We start from the raw sequence: 21,184 nt of genomic DNA on the forward strand, positions 1-21,184 counted from the left end.
TACAAGAATAAAATTTCACTCCTTGACCTGGCTGACCAGGCCCTCTGTGAGCTCATCTCCTACCATTTTCTCCTCCCTTCGCAGTGGTCCTGCCTCATTGGCCTACTTTCTGTTCCTCAAGAACACTGCTCTTTCCTGACTCAGGGCTTTGTCTTTAGCTTTCCTCTGCTTGTAACACTCCGTGTTGAGCTCTTCTTAGGCTAGTTCCTTTTTATCCTTCAAAACTCTGCCCTACAGGACCCCTTCTTAAGATTTCCATGGCTACCTATTTTCCCAACAGTTAGGCTTTATTATATCTGGCAAGTTTTTTCTAGAGTAATTATTATACACTAATTGTTCTTGTGTGTTTATTTATTTATGCCTATTTTCTCCAATTTTATTGTCAGCATCTAGAGCAAGGGTCAACAAACTTTTTTCTATAAAGAGGCAGATTGTAAATATTTTAGGCTTTGTGAGATATATGGCTTCTGTTGCATCTGCTCAACCCTACCCCTATAGCATGAAAGCAGCTATCCACAATACATAAAACAATTGGTGTGGCTGTGCTCCAATAAAACATTATTTACAAAAAAAACAAACAAACAAAAAAAAAACCCACAGTCATTTGGCTAAATTTGGCTCGTGGGCCATAGTTTTGTGAATCCTCTGTAGGGCCCTTATATGCTTTTTTCCCTACCATATCCTCAGCACCTCACACAAAGCAGGTGTTTGGGAAATACCGAAAGAATGAACGAATGGAGTTCCTTCTATTTTCCAAGCACTATATACATATTCACAACCTTTCATCCCTACTAAATCCCTGGAAGCTAATCATTTTTATTTCCATGTCATAGAAGAGTAAAATAAGGCTCAGAAAAGTTTATGAATTCATCAAAACTTACATAGCTATTGCATTAGTTTCCTAGGGCTGCCATAGCAAAGTACCCCACACTGTGTGGCTTAAAACAACAGAAATGTATCCTCTCACAGTTGTTGAGGATAGGAGTCCAAAATCAAGATGTCAGCAGGATCATGCTCTCTCCAAAGTCTCCAGGGGAGAATGATTCCTTGCCCCTTCTAGCTTCTGGTGGCTCCTGCCATTCCTAGGCTTGTGACAACATAACTCCATTTTCTGCCTGTGTCTCCACATGGCCCTCTTTCCTCAGTGTCTCTCTGTGTCTTCATATGTGGCCTTCCCTGTGTGTCTGTGTTCTTTCCACTTATAAAATGCCAGTCATTGGGTTCAGCACCCATCCTAATCCAATATGAGTGCATTTTAACTATTTTCAATCTGTATGGTCACTTTCTGTGTTTCTGGATGAACATGATTTTGTAGGAGAGATAGTATTCACTCTGCTACAGCTATAAAATGGTAGTGTGAGGATTTGAACCTAACACCATGTCAATAATTTTTCATTCTGAAGTTATAACCTCAGCTATTAAGTTAAATTAACAGTTAACAGTAGTGTCAAACTTTAGAGTTATTTTGAGAAAAGATGATGTGACAGTATCAATGGAAAGGAGAGCGAAATACCTACCTTTTAGGAGCTTTGTGTATGTCATAGTTTCTGACTAATATCCTAAAAATAATGTTACTGTTGAATTTAAGGGCATTTGATACATATTTTATGACTAGAGATTTAAGATGTGTTTCTATAGATATCATTGGTTGAACAAGGATAATCACATCCAAAGTTTCCTGTTTCTTTGATTAACATCTTTGCATACCAGGCCTGTAACTCAAGGTTTTTCCCAAAGCTTGTCTAAAGCATGTTTCCTCCATCAGGGAAGAACATAATTCTATGGTCTAATCCATTTGGGAAATGCCAAACCAAACCAGGTAAGACAGATTCTTTATTGCAGCAGATACTTGCTTGTTAGCATTGTTTTTATTTATTAAGGTGTAAAAGAGAGGTATTATGAACATTTTTCCACACTGATTGAGCATTTTCAGAAACTAATCTGTGCTACACACTTTGGCACACCTACTTCGGGTATTTGCTCACTTATCTAAGTGCAGATGAGTTCTCTTTTTCTGGAGGTAAATCTGTGAAGACACTTCTCTTGGGTTTTAGAAACTGGTTCTGAACCCCTCTGTAATGGATGAGATTCCTGATAGAAGAGGAGACATTTATGGGCTGCATCAAGGCTCTTCTAATTTACTCATTTATGCACTCATTTATTTCACAAAGACACATGGAGCCCAGGGAAATAACTATAAAGATGATTGAGAAATAGATTTCTCTTCATTAAGTTATCCAGATAATACACATCAATCATCATTTCTTACAGTAATTTTAATGAATGGAAACCACATATTATGGACTGAATTGTATCCCTCTCAAATTCGTATGTCTGAGTCCTATCCTCCAGTACCTTAGCATGTGACTGCATTTGGAGATAGGGTCCACATTAAAGAGATAATTAAGGTTAAATAAAGGAGGGTCCCTAATCCAATGAAACTAGTGCCCTTATAAGTAGAGGGAGAGACACCAGGGATGCATGTGCGCAGATAAAAGGCCATGTGAGGACACAGCAAGAAGGTGGCCAAAACAAGCCTAAGTAAGAGAGAGAGGCCTCGGGAGAAATCAAACCTGTTGACACCTAGATCTTGGATTTCTAGCCTCCAGAACTGGGAGAGAATAATAATTTCTGTTATTTAAGCCACCCAGTCTGTGGTATTTTGTAATGACAACTGGAGCAAATTAAAGCACTGCTGTTACTTGTTCATTAGGTCCTTGACTTCAAGAGCTTTCCTCAGCTAGTTCTAATGTCTACTGAAGCTTTATAATTCCTTTATTTGTATTTTAGAAGAATTTTATTAGAACCAACTAGATTGTAAACCTCTTGAGAACAAGGAATTTGTCCATTGTATCGCTGCATTTCCTCACTGACTGACAGAGAGAAAAGCATCTGGTAGAATAAATATATCATCTACATTTCTACTTCTTTCTGTACATTAATAATTGAGGGATGACCTAATACATCTCTTGGAAAGAGAAAGAAATAAGAAAAAGAGAACTACAAAGTGTTAAGCCAATAGTTACATGCTTCACATGTATTCTTATTTAATACTTTTCTTCCATTGTAAGGTAAATATCTTTATCCCCATTTTGCAGATGAAGAAACAGAGTTCAGAGGGGTTAAGTGATTTGCCCAAGATCATAAAATCATAAAATGTCAACAATTGCTTAATTATAGGAAAGGGGAAATCTGGCTGTACAGCAGAACTTATGAAAAATAACTGAAACTTTTAGTAGACTACATGTTTATTTCAGTGACATTCTTATAAGTGATACGGCCATCAAAAAGTTAGAGCAATGTTAAGTTATGCAAATAAAAATAATGACTATACTGTGTTATTAGGCATTCACTAAGTGTCAGGCACTGTTCTTGGTTACACATTTTCTTGATACATATTCTGGAAGGCTAGTGAAAAAAATTTAAGTGTGTTCCAAGGCAGATGACCAAATGATCAGTCTTTAAAATGAGGCTATACTGGTTGGATAAACTGTGAAGATTTACTCTGGAGAAGATTGAAGAGGACATGATAACTGTGTCAAATATTTCAAAGGTTTTCAGTAAGAAGAGAGAGTTAGATGTAGCAATGGAATTCAGAGGAAGTGAACTTTCCACTACTGAAAGTATTCAAATAGATGTGTCCATGTAGAAGCAACTCCTGCATTTTATGGGAAATCAACTAAAGTCTTAAGTTCCTTAAACTTGAAGATTTTAAGATTAATAAATATCATCATCCTGGTCATTTTCTTCTCCATTAACAAAGTTAGGCTTGGAGGAAAAAAAATGAGTGCTGACTTCCTTCTGGAGCTATTCTGAACAGCAAAATAAACTATCATCAAGGTGAACAGACAACCTACAGAATGAGAGAAAATTTTTGCAATCCATCCTCCTGACAAAGGTCTAACTTCCAGAATCTACAAGGAACTTAAATAAATTTACAAGAAAAATAACAAACAATCCCATTAAAAAGCGGGCAAAGGACATGAATAGACACTTCTCAAAAGAAGACATTTATGCAGGCAACAAACATATGAAAAAAAGTTCAACATCACTTATCATTAAAGAAATGCAAATCAAAATCACAATGAGATACCATCTCATGCCAGTCAGAATGGCTATCATTAAAAGTCAAGATACAACAAATGCTGGTGAGGCTGTGGAGAAATAGGAACACTTTTACACTGTTGGTGGGAATGTAAATTAGTTCAGTCATTGTGGAAGACAGTGTGGCGAGTCCTCAAAGACCTAGAACCAGAAATACCATTTAACCCAGCAATCCCATCACTGGGTATATGCTCAAAGGACTATAAATCGTTATATTATAAAGATACATGCACATGTATGTTCATTGCAGCACTATTCACAATAGCAAAGGCATGGAATCAACCCAAATGCTTGTCAACGATGACTGGATAAAGAAAACGTAGTACATATACACCATGGAACACTATTCAGCCATAAAAAAGAATGAGATCATGTCCTTTGCAGGGACGTGGTTGGAGCTGGAAGCCATTATTCTCAGCAAACTAACACAGGAACAGAAAATCAAACACCATGTTCCCACTTATAAATGGGAGTTCAACAATGAGAACACCCTGACACAGGGAAAGGAACAACACACACTGGGGCCTGTGGTGGGGCACAGGGAGAGCATCAGGGCAAATAGCTAATGTATATGGGGCTTAATACCTAGGTGATGGGTTGATAGGTGCAGCAAACCACCATGACACATGTTACCTTTGTAACAAACCTCCACATCCAGCACATGTACTCCAGAACTTTAAATTAAATTAAGTTAAAAAAATAGCCTAGGAGAGAAACGTATCAATTCTCTCATCATCATTGCTAAGGAGTCTTGACTAGGAAATTGTTGTTCAATTTAAACCCTCTTCTATATTGATTCTTTTATAATTATATCAAGAAAATTCAGTCTCCAGGTTTCAAAGCTGATAACATTACCTATTTTGAAAGGATTGCCTATTTATTTCTGCCTTTATCAGCAAGAGAAGCTCATCCTTAATGCCTATCATTGGGCTAGGCATTAGCAGAAGCTTCTTAAATACAATAGGATATGGTTGAGTGTTTTTCTTATCTGGGATCAGTGTTTCTTGAGAAGTACCTACAGAGATACTCTGAACTACATGTGAGTGAGTATGATGATAGCGAGCATCATTAGAGGAATTAGAGTAGATGACTCATGTGCAAGCACCAGAGAGCAGTTATGTGATGTGATGGGGCTACCTAGAGCCAAAAAACACAAATTAAAGATTTACCGTGTTGTGGGGCTTCTTGATACACTGCAGAACAGTCCTAGCGAGGACGGGTCAAGAAAGACACTGCATTGATGAGTACAATGTACCCAGAAAATCTAGGCTGTTGGAGGATGTGTGTGTCTCTGTGTGTGTGTGTGTGTGTGTGTGTGTGTGTGTGTGTGTGTATCAAAAGCATCCAAAAAATCACATTGTGGCTGTGAACACTTAACTAGTAAATAAGAAAGACACGGTGGCAGGGAGGAAAAAGAAAATGTATCCACAGGGTGTTCCATTCTGCTGTTCAGAACATTGTGGTTGCTCAAATAATATTAATGCTCTACGATGAAGATGGTAGCGAGGATGATGATGATTAATGCAACCCATGCAAAATAGGGCTGGGGAGGATGACATGGGCGAGGGACCAGAAGAGGGAGGATGACTCATGGGTGAGGGGTACCTGGGGATAGAGCGAGGTGCTGTGCACGTTGGCGAGTGTGGGGGGAGCGGCCGGGGCACGCGTGGCTCGGACCCGGGGAGTGGGCGGGTGGGTGCCCGTGGGCGGAGCGGCGCCGGGACTGAGTGGCTGGCAGCTATGTCTCCGAGAGCAGCGGCATCACCCTGGATGGAAGCCTCTGAGACTCCGCCTAACTGACACCCAAACTCTCCCTCTCCCTCCCGCAGCCCCAAATTGGAGGCAGTAGAGCCTGGGAGCAGCCTCCACGGCGGCAGCGGCCGCCCCAGCCCCAGCCCCAGCCCCGCCCCCGCCCCGCGCCCCGCCGGAGACGCCCGGATCGGCGGAGCCTGGCGTGAGCCCTCGCCCCCTCGCCTCGCCTACCGCGCCTCCGCCTGCCCGCCCCCGCCGGCCAAGGCTGGGCTGCGGGAGGCGGCCGGGCGGCCCCGAGCTTCGCTAGGGCGACCAAAACAAAGGCAGCATCCGGGGCTGGGTGGATGCAAACAACCATGAAAGACTGGGTTCTCGCTCTCCCCGGCTCTGCTGCTGCTGCTGCTGCTGCCGCCGCCGCCGCTGCTCCTCCTCCTCCTGCCGCCGCCGCGAGGGCTCCGCTGTGAGGGGGAAGCAGGGGCGCAGCTGCTGGGCGTGCATCCGAAAGGTGAGAGCCAGAGAGCGAGCGGAGGGGGCGGGCAGGCCACGAAAATGTCCTCGGCCGTGGGGCCCCGCGGTCCTCGCCCACCCACGGTGCCTCCCCCCATGCAAGAGCTGCCCGACCTGAGCCACCTGACCGAAGAGGAGAGGAACATTATCATGGCAGTGATGGACCGGCAGAAAGAAGAGGAGGAAAAAGAAGAAGCCATGCTCAAGTAAGCCAGCCCCAGCCGCGCCATCCGTGCCTCCGTGCCTCCATCCCTCCATTCACCACTCACTCCCCTAGTCCTCGCGGCTGAGTGTGGGGAAGGGGCGGCCAGGGTGCTGGATGCGACGGAGGCGCCCGCCTTGGGCCAGGGGCGCGGGGCTTGAGCAGGGAAGAGGTCAGGGGACCGGAGGAGGGAGGGGATATGCCACAGATCCAGGAACCCAAAGGCCCGGGGAGGATGGCTTGAGACTGGGGTGCAGAGGAGGGATGGGTGGACTGGGGCCCCGCTCGTGGTGGGAAGTGCAGAAGCTGAGAGGTGCTGATCCCACCCAAGTGGAAGGTCCCTGGGCTGGGAGCAGGTTAGGGAGCAGGGGATGAGTAGAAACAAGGGGAGGCAGGATGAAGAGGTGCTGAGGACAGCTCCTCTTCTCTTCTTGGAGTTGTTTAGCTGGTCGGGGTTACCCCAGTGAAGGGTGCCTATATTTATATAATAAAAATGCTTATTTTTAGTGTTCATTTTAGTAATCATTCATCTCACAGATCAAGGTTGGGTCTTTTTTTGGGCAGTTGCCATCTTTGGTAACCTGCCTCCCCAGCTTCTCTTTAACCTTTTATTCAGAGTCTTCTACACAAGCATACCTGTGTGAAGACAGATTACAGATTCTCTTCTCCATATGTAATGCCACTGGCAATACAAAGTTTTTAATCATGGGAGAGGCTGACAGGGACTCTGGCCTGAATAACATAGAGGTTCCTCTTTACTGGTTTCCAAGAGACCTCTGGGGCCCGTTCAGTTCCTGGAGGAAACAGTCCAATAAGGGATTGGGAATTTGCACTCCTCCTCACTTCTTTAGAGCGCATCAACCCTTCAAGGGATTTCTGTCTGATGCCCCATTTTCCTGGGGATAGGGAGAAGATGGGGCTACTTGCTGGTGGTGCAGGAGTGTGTGACACTGTCTGTGCTGCTGCTTGCCTCAGACAAAACTGCTTACAAGGGACTGGGAGAGAGACGGGGCTTTCCTTGCTTAGCATCACCCATAGAGTAGAGCCGAAGGAGGCTTCAACCCTGCCTTTTCTTGGGAAGTCTTCATGTATTCAGGAAAGTTTTCACTCTGAAGCAGGGGAATTTAGGGGCCCTGACTGCGACTGACTCCTTGGTGTCCCCTGCTTAGGCTGGAAGGTGTATCTGGGGCTAGGGGATTGGCATGAAGAGCCAAAGGGAACCTGTTGCATCTGGAGTTAGCTGATAGCAAAAGAGGGGTGGGGAGGGAGCAGGGGTGAAACCCAGACACAGAGCACATTCTGCATGGCCTCTCTCCCACCCCCTAGAAGTGCCTCCTCGAGAGAAGATGCTGCCGAGGAAGATTTCTTCTGCTTCCCCTCAGTGCAGCAGTGCCTCATAGGAGAGGAATGGAGGGAGGCTGCATTCACAGACTGATGGTTCCCCAACCAGGGCAACTGACACTCAGATAGGGGAGGGGGATATTGAGGGAGAGATGTGGCTGTTAGGTCACAGCAAAATAGTAGAAATCCAGTCATTCCTGTCTTTTCATTGTAGATTCAGAAAAGGGCCATTAACTCCGAAGGCCAGAGCTGGCCTGGTTCTATAAAGAGCAGCAGGTTTCTGAATTCCCTGCTCCTTCGCATCCAAAAATCAAATACTTTAAGCCTGCTGGCTTGAGGGAGGCAGAACCCTCGTTAATCTGCTGCCTGTCCCTAGTGGAAGAATGACGTCCCTGGTGCTGCAGGCTTCCCCTCTTCTGAGACTGGAAGTAATGGATGGTGTCTGATAGTGCTGCTGTCTGTCTGTCTGGTTGTCAGTCCGTCTGTCCTCACTGGTTGCAGCCCCTGCCACCTGTCCTGAACACCTTTTCTGCTTGTCAGGATTTACAGGTTTGCTGCTGTTCCTTTTGCTGTTTGCTGCAGACAGCAGGTGGATGGAGTTCTCCAGTAGCTAGTGGAAAATATAGGCTGCTGCTTGCCAGAGTCCGGATAGGAAGGGGAAGGCACAGTGCAAGTAGTGGCCATCATGCTTCTTCATTGGCTGTCTCAAGCATGGTGGAGAGTGAGGGATTTTAAGTGGGAGTGGGTGAGTTTTAGGACAGAACTCCAAACCTGCTAACTGCCAAAGGACAGCAATTATAAGATTGTATGGGCTTATGTGGGCAAATAAAAATTAGGAGCACTGTCCAACTTCTCATGTCTAACACATCTTTTCCACTGCTTTTCCTGTGACTGCTTTCTACTGGCTTGCATATATTGTTCCTTTGTTGCACGGATTCACAAAATATCACAGTATATGATGCTGTTATACAACAGCTCCCTATAATCCTGGACCTCTGTATTAACTTTATCAATCAGCCTCCTCTGCTAATGTCTTGGCCTTTTGTTCAGTGACAGATTGGTGAGTGTTTTGGAATCCCAGTTTGCTGCCATGTAAGCATGTCGTATTGTCTGCAATTAGTGGAAAAGTGCTGTACTTTTTTTTTTTTATAGGGGACACTTTATGTCTTAAAAACTGGGGATAATGGGAACTGTTCAGATGACACATATATATGAGGACATAATGACACATAGTCATAGATGGTGGCCTTTTAAAAACTTTGCGTTAAAATAGATTGGAAAACAGGGTTCTTTTAACAGGGCTTTAAAATATTGTTACATCAGAGAAAAGTTTTTGTGGTAATTATTGGTGATCATAATCACACATGTGAGAAATTACTTTCACAAAAGGCCCTACAAAGCTTAAGTTCTGGCAATACGGCAATTAGACTTAAAATTCACTTGTGTTATTGGTGCAGAACTATCTCCTTAAGCTACCTACTGTGCATGCTGTCTCTTTTCACAATGTAGAAAAATAGGCACAGAGAGAAAATAGAAAATGATGGATGAATATGTGAAACCAACATTATAAAATATCAATTAAAATGTATTTGTAAGTTTCATCAGCCTTGATTGTAAATTACTAGTTGAATTTGGTTTTGAGAATGTCTTTAAATATGTATAAATGGAAAAAAATCAAGCTACTTTCAAATCAAGATTTTAGAAGAATTTTATTTGAAATTGAAAGTACTTTATCATAAAAAGAATTCATTTTGTTGGCAAAGTACACTAATTTTAAGTTCCATGGCCATATAACTGGAAATAGTTGGCTCCCACAAATTATGTTTAATGATTGACTTAATTATCTGCAAATTAGAAGTCTTTTCTTAATAGTGTTTTGGATGTGAGTGTGTGTGTGTGCATGCGTGTGCACACACACATGTGTGTTCTGAAGGCTTTCTGAAACCTAACTTTCTCGATGAATACTCCTTCAAGTAACTGTTACTAGACATCTGGAGCCAATATATTACATAGGCTGAAAACTGCATTATCTGGGACCATCAGAGAAGATCTCATTAGATCTAGAATCTTACTCCTTTTTGTAAAACAAAAACAAAAACAAAAAAACAAAAAAAACACTTCATAGAGAAAGCACCTACCGAATAGTAAGAGAAGAGAAAAAAATGTAGAGAGTTAAGGCGATGGTTTGAGGATGAGAATTGAGTACCATATTGGAATATAATGTAAATAGCTATTAACCTCACACTAGCTCTTATTCTAAGTTATTTAATCTAATGCCAAATAGTTAAACTGTGCTCAAGTTTATTATAAGTATAAATATTTGGATTCTCACAATAGCCTGTGCGGAAAGTAAACCAAATAATATAATTCTCACATCCTCACACTACACTCAGAGAATTTCAGTAATATCCTAAACTGACTCACATAACATGGTCCAATCAGGATTCAAAATCAGACCTTTTAGTCTAAATCCAAGTATTTTCCCGTACACTACACTGTCTTCCTACCAAGAAGCAGCTTCTATTTCATTTATATTTTCTTTAAATGAATTTATAGTCTTTTCTCAGTTGCAGAGAAGTGGCTTGGCAAAAAATTAGGCTGATTCAGATCAGCTGCTGATCACAGCAGAGCTTGGAGCTTCACCTATACTCTTTCATAGAGTGTTAGAAGATAATAAAAAGCATCACAGTATAGTGGAAAGACCATTAAGTTTGTATCCAAGTGTTTTTAGGTCCTAGTTCTAGTTCTGCCACTTACTGTGCAAACATGGGCAAGAAAATTAAATTGAGACTGTATGAAGTTTCATTTTTTCCTACAAATCCTTCAGTCCATGGTATGAATCGATTTATAAAGAGTATTGACTTTGGGCTTCTCCTTCTCTTCTTAACAGGTAACCTAGCATTTGCTTTCTAATCATCCATAATTACTACTTTTTTCCTGGAAAGGAGACAGAAAGTAGAATGAGAAGAATTCCTGTAACTTCAGCTTTCCTCCTCCTTTTACTTACTTTACACAAATATAATATTGTGGCCTGAAATATATCCACAAGGTTCATTATGAGAGATCCCAGTTACCAACTGGGAAAAGAAGAAAAGTGGAAAGGAAATCTGAGTAACCTTGGTGGGGATGAGGATAGAGTTCCTATGTATGCAGGTATCATACTTTCATTAGGGTTTGCAAAGATTTTAATATCTTACACCCCAAAATATGACAAAGGCATTATTTAAGTAAATAGATTACTAAATTGGAAGGAGAATATGGAAACCAGTGTGGGCTGGATGTGCTACTGCTGACTTGACTAATAGAAGCATAATGTCTTGGGAATGTTATTTGCTCAACTTTTTAAATGAGGAGAACAATTTATGTAAACTTGTGCAGTGAGCTTCCTGGAAAGATATCAAATATGAATTCCTAAAATCATATTATTATCCTCCCATACCTGTAATAAGCAGATGGATGAGGTTGCAGTACCATGGCTTATAAAGTCAATTGTACTGCATTTCATTTGTCCTCATGGGCTGTTTTCTACTTTTATATGTTTGGTCTGTGAGTTCGGTATTTTAGAGTTGGTCCTGAGAGTCAAAGTAAATTTGCCCGAGGCACATGGCAGCTAGCATAATGAATCCAGAACCCATGTACACTGACCTTAAATCATTATTGTTCTTTTAAGTCTTTAAAAAAGTGCATTGAGTGCTGGCTATTATGATTTGTTTCCCTCATCTATTGGAAAGGAAACTAACATTTATTGTGTACCTTCTACGTGTTATGCATTTGACTGGATGCTTTACAAATTTTACTCACCCAGGCTCACCTCTTGAAGAGAATTCTAGCCTGTGAGTATTTATTAGTTTTCCAATGTTAGTGAAATTCCCAGAACTAGCTTGGTACCTTCCTGACCCTTTGCTCATGACATTTGATTCTGGAATCCAGAGAACAAAACTTAAAGGAGTGAGAGAGGAGCTTCATGTGGCTAGTAACATGTTCCACCCTTTTCTGAGGGTGGGCTCTCCAGAACTGTCTGGCTTCCCCAATTCTGGCCCCAGGTGACTCTCTAACCCCATTTGTACCTGGAGTTTTCCTTATCTGCTTGCTGTTTTGCCCACAGGGTTCTCTAATACCATAGCATTTTCCCACCATTCCATCTAACCATGAGTTATCTTTGTTTGCCACTATTGTTCTGAATTTTATTTATTAAATAGGCTATTTCTAACAAAGTGTCATATGATATTTAATTCAACAAGACCATTGTTTCAGGTATTAGAATTAGGTCAGGCATTAGGCTCTTGGGGTAGAATAAAGGCGAATCCTCTGCTTATAGCCCAATGTTGGCTGAGTTCCTATCATTTTAAAACTGCCGTAGTCAGAAAAAGAGGTGAGTCTTGGATAGTTGGATAGAACACTGGACTAGATTCTGGTCTTAACATTATGACTTTTTATAGGTGTGAACATTGTCAAGATAATCCATCCAAGCATCAGATTTTATATGTAAAGTGGAATTTATAATGGCAGTCCTTCTAATCTGTGAAGCTTTAAAATGATAGTGGAGGCATTGTATCCTCCAAATTGCTGTTTCCAAGAAAGGTGCCATTATTATGCTTATTCGTTAGAACTGTAGAAGAATACCAAGATTATATTTTCCAGTAGTCTTTGGAGGTACTAGGGGGCTTGGGAAGATGAGCTCTTGGAGAAGAGCCCATCTATCCTTTCATGCTAGCAATGCAGTGTTGCCAGGGTTGCAGCTCCCAGCGTGAGAATTTGACAAGGAGTTAAAAGGTAAAATGAGTTCAGGGCTTGGTCTGAGACTATATTTACCTTCTTTCTTTTCTTTTTTTTTCCCCTCTCCTTAAATAGCTTGTATATGTTTTTAGCACAAAAAGCAATGTGGGCAAAGTGATAAAGTTTGAAAGATCTAAAAGGCAATCCTAATTCAAAAATGAGAAGAGAAATTAGCTTGGGGTAATTTCCTCATCTTTCACAGAAAAAAATTTGGAGAAATACAATAATTTTAGTGTCACTGGGTTTAACAAATTCTTCATTTTCAGAATTAGCTGAATAAGGGGTCATGTATATTTGTCAGGTAATTTTCTTTCATGTCAGTTTACCATTGAGTGATGTAATAAATTGCATGTGTTTAAGAACTTTTTAAGATTCTTTATTGGATGCCTTAGGTTTTCTGTATTTATATTCTTACATTCTTACATCAAGTTTATATACACTTATTTCGACTAGGTTACTTTTCTGTGGACAGCAAGAGGGGGATATTCTGCAGAATTGATTTTAGATGTTTCTGCTTCTGTTGCAATATTGTGAAAACTTCCTGTTCATACGAATGCTTACTTAAAGGCAAAATAGAGCTATTTAAAAGGAAGGTGACTGTACATGTTGATTTTCCTTTATCTGTTTATACCAATTTCCTGCTGTTATTATGTATGGTAACCCCTTCTCTCAATTTTGAGTTTCAGCCTGGATGACAAATTATATTGTCTTCCTTTTTTTAAATCTTGCTTTCTCTTCCCCAAATTCTTCATTTATAACTTCAGAAAATCAAGCAATTAACAGTCTTAAAATATATCTCATCAATAAGTAATGCAAGCAAGTGGTAGATATAAAATCTTGATCATTGTTTGGTAAATGGGGAACACCTTTTCTGAGAATGAGGTATTATCAGCCGGGCGTGGTGGCTCACTCCTGTAATCCCAACACTTTGGGAGGCCAAAGCAGGTGGATCACTTGAGCTCAGGAGTTCGAGACCAGCCTGACCAACATGGTAAAACCCCGTCTCTACTAAAAATACAAAAAATTAGCCTGGTATGGTGGAGTGCACCTGTAATCCCAGGTACTCAGGAGGCTGAAGCAGAAGAATCGCTTGAAACCAGGAGGCAGAGGCTGCAATGAGCTGAGATCCTGCCACTGCAGTCCAGCCTGGGCAACAGAGTGAGACTCTGTCTAAAAAAAAAAAAAAGGAAATAAGGTATTCTCTTTTATGGAATCTCAACAGAATGATACTTTTTATGGCAAAGCTGAATTTAAAATTTCAAAACATTTTTCAAATAATAGTAGTTATGAATTGCGACTTCATACAGGACTGTCTTTATGAGAATTCTCCTTTGAGCCTTGCAAAGAGCAGCCTGCAGTTTAACAAAGACATCTTTAATGTGTGAGAATTTATTTAAATAGATTTTGGGATGTAATATTTTGATATTCCTCTGAGTTTAGATGGCAAAATGAGATAATGTTACAGAAAGTAATTTTATGTTATTTGTAATATTTTGATAATTCCTCTGATGTTTAGGTAGTAAAATAAGGTAATGTTATAGAAAGTAATTTCATGCAATTTGTAAGTAATCAATGCACTTAATTATAATATTAGCTATTTTAAAGAAGCATAATGAATGAAAGACATTTTACGTAATATAGAAAATAATACCATGCTAATGATTTATACATTATTTAGTATTTGTTTGTATTACCCATCATTATGCCAGGTAATTTAATTATCATCTGGAAGATGCTAGTATATTTACATAGAGAAGGTATGTAAATTGAAAACCAATTAAGATATCTGTACTGTCATATAAAAGTCTTACACTACTTAGCTTCTTTTAATGGACTCTCATGCATAATATACACACTCACAAGTGGAAACTAATGTAGTAATCCTGATGGAGTTTTCTTGCTGTATTTGCTAGACTTTACATTGTCTATTTGATTAGTTCACAACTTACATACCTACATATGGCTTTCTGTAATTAAAGCAGTATTGCTTAATATTTGAAGACTATTCTTAATCTCAAGAATATATTTTAAAGTTGTAAGTTATTGGTGCACAAGCATTGTGTGCCATATTATTGTTTTTGTTGTTTAAACACAGCTTTTAACCAATGTAACAAGAAACTCTTTGAGGCCGGGTGCGGTGGCTCACGCCTGTAATCCCAGCAATTTGGGAGGCTGAGGAGGGCGGATCACCTGAGGTCAGGAGTTTGAGACAAGACTGGCCAACATGGCGAAACCTGTCTCTACTAAAAATAAAAAAATTAGCTGGCATGGTAATGCATGCTTGTAATCCCAGCTACTTGGGAGGCTGAGGCAGGAGAATTTCTTGAACCCGGGAGGCGGAGGTTGCAGTAAGCTGAGATTGCGCCTCTGCACTCCAGCCTGGGCGATAGAGCGAGACTCCCTCTCAAAAAAAAAAAAAAAAAAAAAAAGAAGAAAGAAAGAAAGAAACTCTTTGATAGGATGTCTAGCTGTTTTGTTTTCAATTTATGTGGTTTTTATTCTGGAAAAAATAGGCAGATTGTATATGAAGTACCTAGGGTATGTAAAAATCAATGTATTGGGTTTCTTTAACTATATGGTAGTATATATTCACATTTAGAGGTTCTATCCAGGTCAGAAAGATTACTTAGTGTATTGGTAGAAAGAGATGAAAACAAAAGTAAAGTAACCAAATGGCTTTTCCTTTTATATTTCACACAGCTTAGCAGATTTATCTTCCTTGGCTATCTCTGTATTGCAATATATTGGAGCTTAAGCCTTCTTTCCTAACCCCTTTGTTTCTGGGAAAAAATGAAGACATTTTACATCCTAGTATCTGAAATAAAGGGATATTGAAATGAACAGCCTCATTTATTTTAGATATTGAAATTTTAGTAAGATCCAAAATCCTAAAGAGATTCTACTTTTATATTATTCATGATTGTGACAGTTTTCATAAAAATGTAATTTTGAAAAATAAAATACAGTAAAATCTTCTTATATTGAGAATGGATATTTCAATTTACAGCTGTCTACGTACCCTAGGTCAAATCTAGCCACCTAATATATAGCAACCTGGAGTAAAAACTTGATGCTAGTCTGAAAAAGATATTATGGTCTAAGTATCTTGCCAGACACAAGCATTAGAAAGGGATTTTATGGTATTTAGAGCTCCAAAAACCTAAGCTTTAACAGTCACTATTGGGTACAACTATGATGGATAATCAGTCCAGGGGCTATCTAGTCCCTAACTTCCATAAATGCAGCATAGTTGAAGGCTGTAGCAGGTCCACATGCAATAGAAGAGAAATAAACATGGTACCAGGCCACAAGAAGCAGATACTTTTGCTAGTAAGGTTGTGCAAATTTAAAAAAAAACGACATATGCACTTTGGGAAAAGACCAAATACTCAAGAACACAAAATAGTGCAAATTGAGTGGTGGTTATGATAAGAGGTGAAGAACCTTTTGAAGCTCCCTCTTGCCCTTGCTTCTATAATTCCACATCCTTTTGATTTGCCTTCAATGTTTCTAAATGCTTCTATATTATCTTCTCTCAAATCTCAAATGTTGGCATTCTCATGGGGTCCTATTCTTCATATTCTCCCATTTTATATGCAGTTCCTTGTGAATCTCTGACAATGGCTCCAACTATATATATGTCAATGATCCCTAGATCTATATTACTGCATTAGAATTTTCTACTAAATTCTGGATTCATGTCCTTAACCACCTGTTAGATTTCTCTACCTGAGTGTCCTATAGGCAGTTCAACTTTATTGTGTCCTGTTATGAATTCCTTGACTTTCTGCCTAAACGCAGTGTCTCTGTATTTCTTGTCTGTGTGGGTAGCATCACCACTGCAACTCCTCATTTCACCCATCATCAAATCCTACAGATTTAATCTTTTGGAATCTTTTAAATGTCTTGTCTTATTTTCCAATCCCATTGTCATTGCCTTAATGTAGGCTCTCTTCAGTACTTATCTGGATGCCTGAAGGAACCTCCTGATTCATTTTTCTGCCACTAATCAAAATTCCTCCCATCTGATCTGATCTCCACATTGCTGCCAGAGGAATCTTTCTAAAATTCGTCTGATCATATCTCTCCCATAAAACCCGCTTGCTTTCAGAGTAAAGTTTAAACTTTGTAATCTGGATCCTACTTGCTATTTCTGTTCTCTGGTCCGTGAATACATTCCTGCCATAATCTTGCTGAACTAGTTTTCAAGGGTAATTGCTATTTCACAACATGGTAACCGAACTCATACTTTTCTCTCCATCAGAAATATCCTTTTAAATCTGACTAAGTTTTACCTAGCCTTTTAAATTAGCTCAAGTGACACCCTATCTGGTATATCTTCCCAGACTTCTCAAATAGATTTTGGTATTTGTCTTAACCTCTTTTGATTGTTTTATTTGATTTTTCTATAACCTCTTTCTCTTAACCGTCTCCTCTCAGTACAGCATAAATTCTGGAAAGGAGGATCATTCTTATTTGAATCCCTCATATAAGCATATTGCCTGGCATAGAATAGGTGCCCATTTTTTAAAACTGTATATGGATGAATGAATGAATGAATGAATGAATTAGATTCAGGGAATGTGGACTGGAGGAGTCACCCAGGGCTGCTAAGGGTATAAGTAGGAGGATAGAGTGGGACGGTTATTCTAACCACGGGAATTCAGTCAGCAAATTTTGAAAACAAGCAGTGAATTGAGTGCTTTTAGTTATCGAGAGAACCAGGTTGACCAGAACTTATGAGGAAAATATATTGGATACTAGACATTATAAGGTAAAATTAACATATAATTTTTGATGGCCTGTTGTATCTTGATTTATCATTCTTAGGTTTTTGAAAGACAGCATTCTTGAAGTATTTGAATATAAGTGAGGATGTAAATAATATATTTTAAAAAGTAATCCTCTGGACAGACATGCTTAATGGAAGCATTTTCTTTGAAATAAAACATCACTAACTTCCATGACAGTTTATAGCATAGTACTGTTAGTTTTCTGATTTGATATTTATAATTAGATCAGTAGTGTATTGCCAGAAAGCATTCTACTGATTATATTTTTTAATAAAAAAGGATACCTCAGTTAAGTCATCTTCTAGACTTAAAATCCTTGAAGGAAGGTATCTTATATTAATCATCTTTTCATTTTCATTGCCCAATTCTGTAACCCATACATAATAGGCCTCCAGCAAGTGCTGTTGAACTAAATTGTATAGCCTGTGTGCCCAGGACACAATAGCACTGACTTTTGCATTTCAGAATTAGGATGAGTTGAGGTGTGAGTGGGAACTCAGTGACTATGTCGTCCAACACTGGTAAATTCTCAGCTCACCTGCAAATACCTGTACCTAAAGCAGCATCACTAATACATGTCAGATGCCTCAGAACCTTTCTGAACATAGTGCTCCAGGCGATCAACTGATAAGAGTTGGCAGGAAAGATGGCAATAAACATTCTAGCCACTGAGGATTTATTTTTACTCTAAGAAGAGAAAACTGAGGCCAGAGACTCAGGATTTCATTTTTCATTACTGAGAGAGCTAGGGATAAGACTCCAGGTCTTCTGTGTCCTAGTACAGTGGTTTTTTTCCACCATCACCCTTTTTACACTTGGTTCCATTTTAACTACCAACACATTCAAACATTTAATTTTTTTTCATTTCTGTTTTTATTTGCTTTCTCTTTGAGATACTATTTGTTATAGAAAACTCCATGAGAACTTATAATTACTTTGTTCATTTTGAATTTGGTTTTATTAAGTAAATAATATATAAGTAAATTATTGCCAGATTATTTAAGTACATTATTGCCAGGGACTAAGAAATATTTTATTTAAAGATTCCCTTTGGAATCATATTTGTTGAAATTTTATTTAAGCTGTATCAACATTTCTTAATTGTGATAATTTTATTTTTAATTTTAAATTTTTCCCTGAAAGGTCCATTTTTACTAGCAGTAATTTATTTATGATTCCAAATAACTTTTCCTATTATGCTTTTGAATTATGTATATATTAAAATAATGTTTTGGTTTTTTTACTCTTAAAAGCCAGTTGATCTTTGCTAACAAAGAAGAACTTTCTTTGGTTCCTCTTCACCTGGAGGTTTGACTTCAATTAGACTGTGGGTCAGTAATTCAAGGAAAGTTAGTGGGATGAGGTATGAATGAGTACTCACATATATATCTAAGAACTTGTATTTGTATGCACACACACACACACACACATATATGTGCCTCCTCATCTCATCTGTGCCTCCATACATATAATCTCACATACCCACATCCCTGAAGACTTGAAACATTCTTCTATAAAGTCTTAAGGAACTTAATTCTATCTAATTTACCAGAATTTGTATATTTGTATGATCTAGACATGACTTGCATTACCTTTTGCACCCACAGCCCTTTCTGTGGATTTTATCCCAGTGGCCATTCTGGAAGAAGCAGCCCTACATCCACATGATCCCAACATGGCTGTAGCTAACTGGACTAATGGTGGACAGTTGGCCCAAGGCCAGGTGATTTATTGACTGGCCAAATACTAATGAGAGTGTCTTTCAAATTTTTAAATAGAAAATCATCAAAGGGCCAAAGAAAATGAATGATCCACATTCATTTGTTCTTGAAGCAAAAATGGATTGAGCACTATGCATGATATGCTAGGTGTGGTACTAGAATTAATAGCCTTTTGTAGAAGGAAGTAAATTTTCTTGAATAATCACCCATGTAAAATTAAGATCTATGATAAAGGCAGCACAGAACATTGTATAATATTTTGATAAAATAATACTTATCAGGAGTTTTGACTAAGATCAGGTCATCCAGGTGTGCTTCCCATGGAAATGACAGTAGGGACTGAGCTAAGATCTGAGAATGAACAGAAGTTAAGCAGGCAAATAGGGGTGAAGTACCCTCTAGAAGGAAAGAATGAGAGCCACTGATGGAAGGGGGAGTGGTGAGCCTGAAGCACTGGAAGGAAGCCAGTCTTGTGGAAGAGGAAAAAGTCTGCAAAAGGCAGGAGTGTGGTTTGAGAAGAATTTGGAGAGGTAGGCAGAAACTAGACATGGTAGGGCCCACCAGGTCATGTTATAGAGTTTTTTCTTTATTTTAAGAGCCAAAGGGTTTTGAAGAGAGATATGATATAATCTTATTAGTATTTTTAAAAGATCATTCTGGCTGAAGTATCAAGAGCAGACTAGATGAAGTCCTGGGGCATGTATGTGTAGAGACCAGCTGGGAGGCTACTGTAGAAATCCAGGTGGCAGATGTTAGAAGCAGAAACTTTGGTGGTGATGGCAAAATGTTAAAATTTGAGAGAGATTTGGGAAGCAAAAGCCATAACTGTTATTGTTGTTTTAATTGATTGAATATGGGTTGATGTCAGACTTGCGCCACCAAGTTTTGGGAGTATCTGGAGTGATGGAAGAGAGATCCCAAATTTAGTCCTGGTTATTTGGCTTTGTGGTAACTTTGAGAAATCCAAGAGAGACATTAAGCAGGTTAAAGGTCAGGAACTCAGAAGAGAATATGGGTTAGAAACGTCAATTTATGAGTCATGTGTACACAGATGGCCATGAAGCTGTGGGTGAGGCTGAGTGATTAAATTCAGACAACAAGAAAGCCTAGGAGTAAGCTTTAATGAAGTTTCACTTTTAAAAATTGATAGAGGACAATAGCCCTGCAAAAGCATTAAAGAAGAAATGGCCAGAGATATAGGATAAAAACGAGGAGAGCCTTGTTTCACCAAATCAAAGGGAAGAGAGTATTTTGAGGAGGCTAAGGCACACTGACTATGATAGCTAAAATTAGATGAACAAACAAAGAAGACTGGAATCACCTAATATTGATAAAGATAATGAGCAACTAAAAGTCTTATATATTGATTGTGGGCATGATAGAGCCACTTTAGAAAACTGTGGCAATTTCTTAAAGAGTTTAGCGTGCATCTACACTATGACATAGGAATTCCATTCCTAGATATTTATATAAGAAAAATGAGAACATACACTCACAAAAAGACTTATTTAAGAATCTTCATAGCAACCTTATTGTTAATGACCCTAAAATTGAAATAGCTCAGATGTCCATCAGTAGAATCAATTTAAAAGCTGTGAAATACTCACATAATGAAAAAATTACTATTCCACAATAAACAGGAATAAAATATTGATACATAAACAACATGGATGAATCTCAAAAACATTATGGTAGATAGGAAAAGCCAGACACAAATCAGGCAGACTGCATGATTAATTCCATTCATATGAAGCTCCAGAATAGGGAAAGCTAATCTATGGTGGTGGATATCAGATTGGTAGGCTCCTCTGTGGTGGCAAGGGTGAAGGACTGGCTGCAAAGGGGCAGGAGGTGACTTTCTGGAGGGATGTAAATATCTTAAATATTGATAGAGGTATCTATTATACATATGTATGCATTTGTCAAAACTGATCAAACTGTTTACTTACTATGTGTGCATTTTACTGTATTTAAATTTTACCTGAATC

General features: G+C 39.3%; 1 protein-coding gene across 20 annotated transcripts in view; it reads left to right on the plus strand.

The window, feature by feature from the left end:
* The first annotated feature begins 6,291 nt into the window (after positions 1-6,291).
* The window catches only part of RIMS1 (regulating synaptic membrane exocytosis 1), a 515,969-nt gene continuing 501,076 nt past the window's right edge, over positions 6,292-21,184 (plus strand). For 5 of the 20 annotated variants that reach the window (XM_054491251.2, XM_054491248.2, XM_063666315.1 and 2 more), the window contains exon 1: positions 6,307-6,569. In XM_054491251.2, the coding sequence (XP_054347226.1) occupies positions 6,406-6,569 (164 nt within the window). In that variant the 5' untranslated portion in view covers positions 6,307-6,405. Of the gene's footprint in view, positions 6,570-21,184 lie in introns of all 20 variants that reach the window. The other 15 variants (XM_054491246.2, XM_054491254.2, XM_054491252.2 and 12 more) reach the window with 6 other exon arrangements.

Source organism: Pongo pygmaeus, chromosome 5, assembly GCF_028885625.2.
Source record: "Pongo pygmaeus isolate AG05252 chromosome 5, NHGRI_mPonPyg2-v2.0_pri, whole genome shotgun sequence".
Classification (NCBI taxonomy): Eukaryota; Metazoa; Chordata; class Mammalia; order Primates; family Hominidae; genus Pongo; species Pongo pygmaeus.